This window comes from Hippopotamus amphibius, chromosome 14 (genome assembly GCF_030028045.1).
Source record: "Hippopotamus amphibius kiboko isolate mHipAmp2 chromosome 14, mHipAmp2.hap2, whole genome shotgun sequence".
NCBI classification, from domain to species: domain Eukaryota; kingdom Metazoa; phylum Chordata; class Mammalia; order Artiodactyla; family Hippopotamidae; genus Hippopotamus; species Hippopotamus amphibius.
Genome location: NC_080199.1, coordinates 15,891,085 through 15,904,089, shown reverse-complemented (window position 1 = coordinate 15,904,089; position 13,005 = coordinate 15,891,085). Strand labels below are relative to the sequence as shown.

The 13,005-nt window shown below is 38.2% G+C and overlaps 1 protein-coding gene across 1 annotated transcript in view; it reads left to right on the top strand.

Annotated features, from left to right (window-relative positions):
* LOC130835549 (ATP-binding cassette sub-family C member 4-like) overlaps window positions 1–13,005 on the top strand; it is a 194,155-nt gene that overhangs the window by 176,388 nt on the left and 4,762 nt on the right. Inside the window, exon 30 of the mRNA XM_057707187.1 lies at window positions 7,146–7,280. Coding sequence (XP_057563170.1) covers window positions 7,146–7,280 — 135 coding nt within the window. The remainder of the gene's footprint in view (window positions 1–7,145; window positions 7,281–13,005) is intronic.

Below are 13,005 nucleotides of genomic sequence, written 5' to 3'. Positions count from 1 at the left end.
TATCCCACTGCCTTAGTTGTTTCCCATGCCAGCTAGACATGTTTCCCCCCTTGATCTCACCCTACAGTGGTGACAAACTACACCATTGGGTGCTCACCTAGTCATGCCCTGAATTTAGTTTCCTTTGTATTTAACTCCAACCAGCATGTACTGTGTGCCTGCTACATGTCATGGTCAATGCCAGGGCCCTGCAATGGAGCAGTGAACAAGGAAAACCATATAACCCTGCTTTTAAGGAACTGCCAAGCTCGCCATCATCCCTCTGGCCCATGTTTTCCCTGTGTCTGGAATGACCACTGTCCCCCCGCTCACCCCTGTTTCTGCATGTTCAAGTCTATCCATTCTTCTAGGTCCAATTCACTGCCCTCTGCCTCCTTGAATCTCATCCTCACAATCTCTGGCCAGAAGTCATCTCTTTTGCCACAGAACTCCTCCTTGTTGTGCTTTTCTACTTGTATTAGAGACACTTGAGGATTTTCTTCTCACCCTTCCTGTGGTACAGGTTCCCTAAAGGCAGGAACTGTGAGTTACATGTGTTTGCCTCTTCCACAGCATCTAGCATAATACCATCAGTACACTTAAATATGCAACAAATGTTTGCTGAATAAATTCAGAAATTAATGAAAATTTACTTAATTTTCCAAAACACTACATGTAACTTGCTCTTCTGTAATCCTGAAAGTTAAATAAAATTGCTTTTCTTTTTCTGTGAGTATATACCAGGCACAGTAAATAATTTGAGTCTGAGTGTAATACAATTGCAGTGGAAAGTAGACAGAGAAAATGTTTATGGTTATAGGTATATTTTCTTAAAGTAACATACAAAGTTAACAAAAATCAATAAAACTAAAAGCTGGTTCTTTGAGAAGATAAATAAAATTGATAAACCTCTAGCAGGACTCATCAGGAAAAGAGGGAGAGGACTCAAATCAATAAAATTAGAAATGAAACAGGAGAAGTTACAACAGACACTGCAGAAATAAAAAGCACCATAACAGATTACTACAAGCAACTATATGCCAGTAAAATGGACAACCTGGATGAAATGGACAGATTCTTAGTAAGGTATAAGCTTCCAAGACTGAATCAGGAAGAAACAGAAAATATGAACAGACCAATCACAAGTTATGAAATTGAAACTGTGATTAAAAATCTCCCAACAAACAAAAGTCCAGGACCAGATGGCTTCACAGGTGAATTTTATGAAACATGTAGAGAAGAACTAACATCCATCCTTCTCAAGCTCTTCCAAAACATTGCATAGGAAAGAACACTCCCAAACTCGTTTTATGAGGCTACCGTCACCCTGATACCAAAACCAGACAAAGATACTACAAAAAAGGAAAATTACAGACCAATATCACTGATGAATTTAGATGCAAAAATCCTCAACAAAATACTAGCCAACAGAATCCAACAACACATTAAAAGGATCATACACCATGACCAAGTGGGGTTTATCCCTGGAATGCAAGGATTCTTCAATATACGCAAAGCAATCAATGTGATACACCATATTAACAAATTGAAGGATAAAAGCCACATGATCATCTCAATAGATGCAGAAACAGCTTTTGACAAAATTCAACACGCATTTCTGATAAAAACTCTCCAGAAGGTGAGCATAGAGGGAACCTATCTCAACATAATAAAGGCCATATATGACAAACCCACAGCAAACATCATTCTCAATGGTGAAAAGCTGGAAGCATTCCCTCTAAGATCAGGAATGAGACAAGGATGTCCACTCTCGCCACTACTATTCAACATAGTTTTGGAAGTCCTTGCCACAGCCACCAGAGAAGAAAAAGAAATAAAAGGAATACACATTGGAAAAGAAGAAGTAAAACTGTCACTGTTCACAGATGACATAATACTATACATAGAAAATCCTAAAGAGGCCTCCAGAAAACTACTTGAGCTAACCAATGAATTTGGTAAAGTTGCCGGATACAAAATTAACCCACAGAAATCTCTTGCAATCCTATACACTAACAATGAAAGATCAGAAAGAGAAATTAAGGAAACACTCCCATTCACCATTGCAACAAAAAGAATAAAATACCTAGAAATAAACCTAATCAAGGAGGTAAAAGACCTGTACTCAGAAAAGTATGAGACACTAATGAAAGAAATCAAAGATGACACAAACAGATGGAGAGATACACCATGTTCTTGGATTGGAAGAATCAACATTGTGAGAATGACTATACTACCCAAAGCAATTTACAGATTCAATGCAATCCCTGTCAAATTGCCAATGGCATTTTTCACAGAACTAGAACAAGAAATTTTACGATTTGTATGGAAACACAAAACACCCCGAATAGCCAAAGCAATGTTGAGAAGGAAAGACGAAGTTGGTGGAATCAGGCTTCCTGACTTCAAACTATACTACAAGGCCATAGTGATCAAGACAGTATGGTACAGGCACAAAAACAGAAATATAGATCAATGGAACAGGATACGAAGCCCAGAGATAAACTACAGTCAACTACTCTATGACAAAGGAGGCAAGGATATACAATGGAGAAAAGGCAGCCTCTTCAATAAGTGGTGCTGGGAAACCTGGACAGCTACATGTAAAAGAATGAAATTAGAACACTCCTTAACACTATACACAAAAATAAACTCCAAATGGATTAAAGACCTACATGTAAGGCCAGACACCATAAAACTCCTAGAGGAAAACATAGGAAGAACACTCTTCGACATAAATCACAGCAAGATCTTTTTTCATCCATCCCCTAGTGTAATGGAAGTAAGAACAAAAATAAATACGTGGGACCTAATGAAACTTCAAAGCTTCTGCACAGCAAAGGAAACTATCAGCAAGATGAAAAGACAACCCTCAGAATGGGAGAAGATATTTGCAAATGAAGCAACAAACAAAGGATTAATCTCCAAAATATATAAACAGTTCATGCAGTTCAATATTAAAAAAAAACAAACAACCCAATCAAAAAATGGGCAGAAGACCTAAATAGGCATTTCTCCAAAGAAGACATACAGATGGCCAAGAGGCACATGGAAAGCTGCTCAACATCACTAATTATTAGAGAAATGCAACTCGAAACTACAATGAGGTATCGCCTCACACTGGTTAGAATGGGCCTCATCAGAAAATCTACAAACAGTAAATGCTGGAGAGGGTGTGGAGAAAAGGGAACCCTCTTGCACTGTTGGTGGGAATATAAACTGATACAGCCACTGTGGAAAACAGTATGGAGGTTCCTTGCAAAACTAAAAATAGAGTTACCATATGACCCAGCAATCGCACTACGGGCAAATACCCAGAGAACACCATAATTCAGAAAGACACATGCACTCCAGTGTTTATTGCAGCACTATTTACAATAGCCAGGACATGGAAGCAACCTAAATGTCCATCTGCAGATGAATGGATAAAGAAGATGTGGTACCTATATACAATGGAATATTACTCAGCTGTAAAAAGCAAGGAAACTGGGACATCTGTAGAGACATGGATGGAGCTAGAGACTGTCATACAGAGTGAAATGAGTCAGAAAGAGAAAAACAAATATCGTATGTTAACACATATATGTGGAATATAGAAAAATGGTACAAATCAACCAGTTTGCAAGGCAGAAATAGAGACACAGATGAAGAGAACAAACATATGGACACCAAATGGGGAAAGTGGGGAGGGTTGGGGGGGGGATGAATTGGGAGATTGGGATACCAAATAGTACACTCTAAATATATGCAGTTATTGTATGTTAACTGTATCTCAATAAAAGTTCTTAAAAAAAAAAAAACGAATGATTGGATTCACTTCTCACAGCTCTTCCCATTGGGAGGAACTGCTGCTAGGGCCAAAACTGGGCAGAGCTGAAATGTGGCAGAGGTCTATTTTGAGCTTGCACCAACGTTTTGGGCTATCTAATTTGTTAACCAGATCACCTTCTTTCCTCCTTTGATGTTGCATATGAGGAACTTACCATAGCACATTTTACCTTCTAACATTATATGTTATTGATATTTGCTTATGTATAATTGTTGATTTTCTCCTTACAGTATAATGTAATGAGGGTTTTTGTATTTTGCTTTTATTTTTTTTAACTTATGGGCCTTGCTTTCCTAAAAAGTACCTGGCATATAGTATGTATTTAATAAGTGTTTGTTAAAATAATGAAGGATTAAATGAACTCTGATTTATCAAAAAAAAATAACATACAAAGTTAATGTAAGGTATTATCCGTATGGAAAGGTATCTTAGAAAATTGAATGTTAAAATTCTCATCTCCCTTATTTTACTTCTGATAATAAGTTATCTGACAGTGTCTTTTACTGGTAACTCACATGGAGAGGCAGGAATACAGAATTCCCAGCTCTGGAATCGAATCCCAGCTCTGCCATCTACTGATTCTGCCGCCTTGGCCGAGTTAAACAGTCTTCATCTCTGGTTCTGAGTTTCTTGATAGACTGTCTTGCTCATCTTTGAATCTCCCATTCCTAGAACAAGGCTTTAGTAATACTCAGTACTTACAGGGTGGGTGGATGGATGGGGAGGATGGAAGGCAAGAAGGAAGGAATGATAAATGGAAGTATGGATTGATGGAAATTATGTACCTTGCTTGTCTACTCTATCTTGAGAATGAACATTGATGGTTATAAACCATGTGACACAGTGAATTCTCAACTCACAGCTAATTTTATTTTCCTTTTCAAATCCAAAGACTGCTATTTTAATTATTAGGTGACTTCATCGATCTGATGGTCGCCATGGTCTTTGTTACATTGCGCTTATATGCCAGGGCATCCCATCTCTCAAACCTTGTGAATCCGTCCGTTTGGGGCTGTATTAATAATGCAGTTCAGTTTAAGGTACTGTATTTTGTTTTAATGCATATCAAAAGAGTATTAACAAGGTGTATTGTGTTCACTTTATATTTTTAAAGTGTTGTCTTATGGAAGTTAAAGTTTTAGTCCTAATAAATTTTCAAACCCTATAACAAACTGTCACAGTTCTGTCACTCTCCTCCAAAATTGAAAACTTCCCTTATAAAATATAATGCAGGCCATTAACTTGTTAAAACATATAAGGTTCAAAATATTTTCACCAAAATGATCTTTCTGGCATTTATATTGTTAATCTTATTGCTTTTTGAGAGTATTAATTTCTTTTCTGGCTTTGACTTTTTAAATATTAGTTAGTTCTGAGAACTACTCATCGCAGTGGCATTCATGTGTTTTAGACAATATAAGAGAAATGGAAAAATTTGTATTCATTCAAATTTGAATAAATAAATAGCAAGTTGGACAAGGACAAAATATTAATAATACTTCTATTAAAAACTATATAAAGTCTTTATAGTCAGAAAACTCATTTCCACCAACTCTGAAGAGGTGACCTTTTTGGGTTTATTTATTTATTACTTATTTATTTAGTTAATTTACAATACTGTGTTAGTTTCAGTTATGCAGCAACTGATTCAGTGTTTTTGCAGATTATATTTCATTATACATTATTACAAGATAGTGGATATAATTCCTCATGCTATACAGTATATCCCTGTTGCTTATCTATTTTGTGTATAGTAATTTGCATTTCTTAATCCCATAATCTGTCACTCCCCCCTTTCTCTCCCCTTTAGTAAGCATAAATTTGTTTCTATATCTGTTAGTCTGTTTCTGTTTTTTGTTTTTTTTTTTTCAGATCTTTATTGGAGTATAATTGCTTTACACTGTTGTGCCAGTTTTTGCTGTACAACAAAGTGAATCACCTGTATTTATACATATATCCCCATATCCCCTCCCTCCTGAGCCCCCCTCCCACCCTCCCTATCCCACCTCTCTAGGTCATCACCAATCATGGAGTTGACTTCCCTGTGTGATGCAGCAGCTTCCCACTAGCTATCTATTTTACATTTAGTAGTATATATATGTCAGGGCACCTAAATTGGCATGCCAAATTACAGGACATTTTAATAATTACATGGTTGTGACAGATTCAGTTATTCTTCATCTCCTTTGAGTTCAAGCCGCCCTTAGCAGTGATTCACAGTAGTGAAAAAAATGAACAGGAAAATATCTGTGTGAGACTTAATAAATATTTTTGACTAAATACCATGGGGTGGAGTTAACTGCGATACCTAGATATGGAATAACCACCTGTGTCCTGCTCAGAGTTTCACGTATTCTCTTAAGATATATTTACTCTAAAGATGACCTAAGTGGAGAACTAAGTAGCACTTAACATCAGAACTGTTTTCCTAGGTGTGTCATTTCAGCTAATTGTTTCAAACTCTCTCTTCCCTTTGAAACCCTTAACCAAAGCCGCTGGTATATAGAAAGGCAGCATTAAGAGCCCCTTCCTATTCTTCCAGGTAGTGGGCTGATTAGTGAGCAACAAAGTGGCTGAAAGGCAAGCAGCTGAAGGGAGAGAAAGATGCAAGGAAGGGTGACTTGTGACAACACAGATTTGGATCCTTGGCAATTCACACTGGGCTGCCCCGTGTGCTGGGAGGGCACTGATCACTGGCATTTGGAGCTCAATTTCTTACTTGCTTCTTTAGTCTTATCCAAAGAAAAAATCAGATTTCTAGGAATTTCTTCCATGCAGAGCAATTCTGCTAAAACTGCTTAGGTGGCAGCTCTTTTCGCCAGCCTTTCACTTTCAGGACAATAAAGGACAACCAAAGCCAACTTCAAGAAGCACCTTGACCTCCGCGACAAGGGATTCTGCCCCTCTTGGCAGCTGACACGTTTGAAAACCTTAAAGAAATTCCAGAAGCATTTACTTTTTTTTTTCCCCAAAGATTGCTCAGATTCTGTCAAAGCAACCCTGAAAGCTCAGAGTCTGAGAACTATAAGCACTAACTAATGATAACCACCCCGGATGCCCTGGACAGAATGTAAAATGCCACACGCTGCTGAGTGCCTGCAATCATAGTATAGAACTTTCATTTTCTTCCTTTCCTGTAACATTATAAAAATAAAAGACCAGGTGGCCTTTGTCTGCCTAGCCAAACAGGGGAATCAAACCATCTAAACATCACTAGGCTTACTACCCAAATAGATCTAATTCTTCCTCTCCTGTCCCTTTCTGAAATATTATCTGAGTTATAATATGTTACTTCAAGACATTATGTGCTAATGGGTTTCTTTCTGCTTATTAACAGGTTTTGGATTCAGGGACACTGAAAGAACATAACTCACAATGTAATTTGCTGCAAAATAGAAACAGCCTGTTTTACAGGATGGTGCAACAACTGGGTGAGGCCGAGGCCGCTGCCATCACTGGAAGAACAAAATAGGTGAGCCTGCTGCAGGGAGTTGTGGTTAAAGTTCGTCTCCTGGGTTCACTCCTGAGGCTCTGGCACCAGGGGTCTGGTAACAAGCACTCTGTGACCTTTTCAATTATGAGCCTCCAGAGACAAAGCTTCATGACTGGGTCTTAACACAGCATCACAGGTTGACGGCGGGTCTGCTGCGCATCTGCAGAGGGGGTGGGGGTGGGGTGCAGGGTGTGTGTGCAGTCACCTGTGCACACACACGCCCCTGAGAGAGAGTCCAGATGGGACTCTCCACACACTTGGACTCTGGGTTCAGATTCCCACAGAGCACAGAACACTCCCATTTTGCAGACCCTTTACATGCATTCTGATGGATGCTCAGCACATTTGTGATGCAAGTGCTGTCAGGGAACATCCAGGAAATCTGAGAATTTGAGAAAAGAAAAGGTGGAATATTATTCATTGGGTCTAGGAAGATCTACCAGAGAAGCATATAGGTGTCTTCTGTTTTCTAATTTGTGAAGAAAAATCCTACAAGATACTGTCATTTTCTCCCTAATTCTTTGTTCTTTAGAATTAGGTCTGGTTGCCCCCCATGCTTCCTCTACCATCTAGAAGTTGAAATTGTCCTCAGGACAAATCAAGAATTCACAACACCTTAACACTGTAGTCTGAATGGTGTTTGAAGGTTTACAAAGCATTTCACAGAGATGAAGTGCGTGAAAGCACTAAGCATTGTACATGGTGTGAGAAAGGTGCTTGAAGAGTAACCTTCAGGTCACATGGCATCTTTCTAACAAAGGTCACTACAGAGGTGATAAGTGAGGTCAGGTTTAAGGGCCTTAGCCATTGTCATGCAGCTGCCTGTAACTCTTTCTGGAACAAGGTGGGAGTGGGATTGATGGAAGGATGGAGGGAGGGAAGGAGGTCTGGTGTTCTTGCCCCTTGAAATGCATGGGATGAGGCTTCCAACTGTATGTGGTGAGGCTTTCCCTTCAAAACTTTATCTCTGGGCATTAAATTATAAGGTGCATTTTTACTTCTTCATACACTTTTACATTTCTCAGGTATTCATTTGTAAGTAGAATAAAATTTTGTAATATTTAAAATACCTCTTGAAGAAAACATATCCTAGTATCTAAGTAGTTCTATATGACAGATTTATCTAAAATGTAGCCTAAGTTCCCTCTGTCACCGTTTCGCCTCATTCCTCCTCCTCAAAAATGAAGAACACAATACCTTCCACTGTTCATAGGGTAGGAAATTGCCCAGGGTCACAGAGGTGGCTGAAGAGTTGGCAGAATCAGAGTTCAAATCTAGGTTTAGGGATGATGAAGTCTGTGTTCTGAACTTTTCATAAGTACTTGTATCATGTGCAAATGTAGGGAAGCTGCACTTGGAGCCCTGTGTTTTTTATGCCTGAAATTCACCGAGTGATTTCATCTACTAGAGCATCTCGCAGTCAGAACTTCCCTCCTAAAACCTGATAATCATTTGAGTTTCCCTGTATAGTCTAATCACAAAACAGGAATCTCACAGACCCTTTTGTTCTTTTGATCTTAGGCATTCCACATCAAAGAGACGCGTCCCCACCTATGTGTCCAAGTCTTCATTTAGAAAATATGTTGTCATCATATATTATTAAACATTGAGGAATGAAAAATAGATCACTGAATTTTAGGTAGGTCCACATAAAGTGAGATAATGGGTTCAGCACCCTCATTTCACAGGTGAGGAATCTAAGGCCCTTTAGAAGGAAGGTGGCCACACACACACACACGCACACATATACATAACCATTGTTTCACCAGTTTGCAGCAGACACAGAATTGGAACTCTGTTCTTTCAGTAAATGTTTCTTATCAAGTATAATATTTGTATAATAACAGACATAGGTCATAGAATTAGAAATCTTGTGATTCCTGGTCTAATAATCTTGCACCTAATTTAACAATATTAATGATAAGTTACATTGTGTAGTTCTTTATACTTTATTTTACGTCGTTCTCACCTGTATGATTTCACGTAATCCTCATGATGGCCCTTTTTTATCCCATGTCACGGATGAGGAGATTGGGTCAAAGGCTCACACGTAAGGTCACAGAGCTGGTCCAGGGAACACAGGTGGGGAATTTCTTGGGGAGGCTGAGTGCTGCTCTAGGTACTGTGTTCTGTGTTAAGCCAGAGAACATTGCTCCTTTTACGTGGTAGCCAAGGTGGGGCCAGTCTCCCTAGCTCACAGGGTGGCAGAACATCACTCTCTTGGGTTTCAGTCCTGCCACTGGCTCAGGTCACCTCCACGGAAAGACGTAAGGAGATACCTATCCTGATTCTCATCATAGTTTGATATCTTCTTGACATTATTTCTGCATACGCTTGGTTGGATTGTCAGATTGTCAGCTTTTTAAATCTGCAAGCATCAGATATCAGTGCATCATTCAGAGCTGTAACCCTGGGAGGATTAGCCTGTGTCACAGGTTTTTCACTCTAACAGATTAGAATTCATTTGTTTGAAAAGAAAACTCAACATCTGGGAAAAGTGTTCTTTTTTAAAAAATGTTTTAATTTGTAGTCTGTAAATTTTGTTTCTTTGCTCTTAATTTCGAGTGTGTTCCCCTTTGATTTCTTCTAGGAACTTTACTTCTTTATTATTGACTCCACATTATAAACACTGACAACATATTTTCCTTCTTTCCATTCTACCACCAGATTTTAGTTGTGTAAATAATTTTTATTCTATTGTTTGCCTTCAAATAGTTAACAGTACTTAAACCTCTGCTCTTTTACTTACTTGTATTAAATGATACTTACTCTGTCTCTTAGTTGGCCAAAGTTTGTCTTCTGTTATAGTGTTTTTCAAGCATTTGGTTATGATTCATTAATGGGGCTGTGAAATCTGTTTAGTCAGTCATGACCAGCATGTTTTAAGAAATGAAATAGAAAAGAATGGAATGGAATAAAAGTAGTAATGTATCTTTCATAGTATATGTTTAATGAAACTCCTTTAGGTACAGATGACTGTAGATGTAGCTAGTGAATCTGCACTGCGACTCAATGTAAAGTTAAATGTATTTACTACTGTGGGTGGTCGTACAAGTAAAAGGTTGAAAACAATGCTCTGTACTGTCTTTAGTGAGGGCTCCTAGGAGTTATAATCCCTGATTTATTTTAAACATAGTTTACCCTTGAACAACACAGGTTTTTGTTGCACAGGTCCACTTATATGCAGATTTTTTTCAATACATATGTACTGCAGTACTACATAATACACAGTTAAATCTGTGAGTACAGAAGGCTGACTGTAAAGTTATACACAGATGTTTGACTGTCCAGAGAGTCAGCACCCCTAGCCCGTGCATTGCTCAAGGGTCAACTGTATGAAATATTTATCTGCTGTGTCTCTGATTTAAAATAACTTGATTTTCTTTCCTGTATGCTCAAAGGGTTCATTCTCTATTTTGAGGGTCATTAGTTTTTCTTAAGAAATCATGTAGTCTTGATTTCTAGACCAAAATATTTATTTCTGGAATTTATAATTCTTTTAATTATAAAATATAATTATTTTATTTATGAATTATGTCTTTGAATTTGTATTATTTGACTGGATTCTCCTCTTTACAGATATCTATAATGTATGTGTTGTCCTTTGTCTATTTTATAAAACTGTTTTCTTCTTAATTCTTTTTAAGATTTTATTAATTTACAGTTATTTGGCTTGCTTTCTCAACCCTATCCTCCATGTCTCATCGTGTTTTTCCAGCACTGGCTTATCTTTGTGCTCCCTTTCAGAATGATCATTTCTTTGATGTTTTATTTTTCTTTTCCACTTCACTTTTGGCTTCTGTCAACTCATGTTTCATCATCTTCTGTTGCTGCGCCATGTTTTTCTGTATTCTTGGATGTCTACTGTTCACAGGTTGATCTGCTACATTTTCTTTGAATGTATTGCATTCTATTTTTCATAACTTTTGTTTCTTCAGTGAGGTTTTTTTTATCCATCATATGCTTATCTTGTTCCTTTTCTTCATTTTTTGTTTGTGTAGTTTGCAGATTATGTACTACTTTTTTTTTATCATTGTTATTGCTACTATTCACCCTTGAATTAAGTGAGTTTTTCCTAGATCATATATTTGCAGATTAGTTGTGGGTAGGACATCATTTCCAGCTAAAGGAGGTTCTCTTTGCTTAACACAGAAGCTCCAGAAAACTGAGAGAGAAAGAAAGAGAGAGGGAAAGAGAGAGAGGGAAAGAGAGAGAGAGAGAGAATGGGAATAAACAAGCTAGAGAGAAATTGAGAATGCGTATTCATTTAGCCTGTGTTCCTCCCTAGCCTGCAGAGATGGACAGTTACAATGATGCTTGCAGTTCAGAATCTCTCTTCTCCCAGGACCTCAACAGTATACATGCTTCAGGCAAAGATAGTGGTTCTATATGATTCCTCATTCGTACACCTTAGAATTCGCCAGTTAAGTGGAGAACTGTGCTGTCCCATGGTTGCTGAGATCTGCTCCCCTTAGGTACCCTCTTTCTGTCTTGTCACGGCCATTGGATCCAGTTGCTTAAGGCGGCCTGTCCAGATATTTTGTTATTTGGGGCTTCAAATGACTCCTGATTTCATCAAAGTTTGGGCCTATTTTTTACCTCTCATTCTCCTCGCTGTTTAGGGCGGTTTCTGAGAGGATAAGGAGAAAGAAAGTTCATTATTCCATTAATCAAAAAGAAGAAATCCTAGCACCTTAGTATACTCTTTATCTTTGATAATATACCTGCCAGTATGTACACAAAGTTAGACCTGTTTTAAAGATGGAGAGTTTGACCTAGAGTAATGGAAACAAAAGCAAAAATAAACAAACGGGATCTAATTACACTTAAAAGCTTTTGCACAACAAAGGAAACCATAAACAAAACGAAAAGACAACCTACAGAATGGGAGAAAATATTTGCAAATGATGTAACTGACAAGGGCTTAATTTCCAAAATATACAAACAGCTCATACAATTCAATAACAAATAGACAAACAACTTAACTGAAAAATGGGCAGAAGCGCTAAACAGACATTTCTTCAAAGAAGACATACAGCTGGCCAACAGGCACATGAAAACATGCTCAAAATTGCTATTTATTAGAGAAATGCAAATCAAAACTACAGTGAGGTACCACCTCACACCAGTCAGAATGGCCATCATTAAAAAGTCTGCAAATAATAAATGGTGGCGAGGGTGTGGAGAAAAGGGAACCCTCCTGCACCGTTGGTGGGACTGTAAATTGGTACAGTCACTATGGAAAACAGTATGGGGGTTCCTCAAAAAACTAAAAATAGAGTTGCCATATGATCCAGCCCTCCCACTCTTGGGCATATACCCAGACAAAACTATAATTCAATAAGATACATGTACCCTTATGTTCATAGCAGCACTATTTACAATAGCCAAGTCATGGAAGCAACCTAAATATCCACTGACAAATGAATGGATAAAAAAGATGTGGTACACACACACACACACACACACACACACTGGGGTGAGTCAAAAATTATTGGCACTCCGGTTATATTAAAACTTCTGTTCACTGCACTGTCGTATTAGCACTTTCCGGTCAAGGCTACTGTCTCCCCAGTCACTGCTGTGCAGGTGTGAACGTATTACATCATTTCATTTGTAACTGTGGTGTGAGCAAAAATGAATGCTCCACTTGTGATTTACACAAAAGAAGAGCAGCGTGCAGTGATTCACTTTCTGTGGTCTG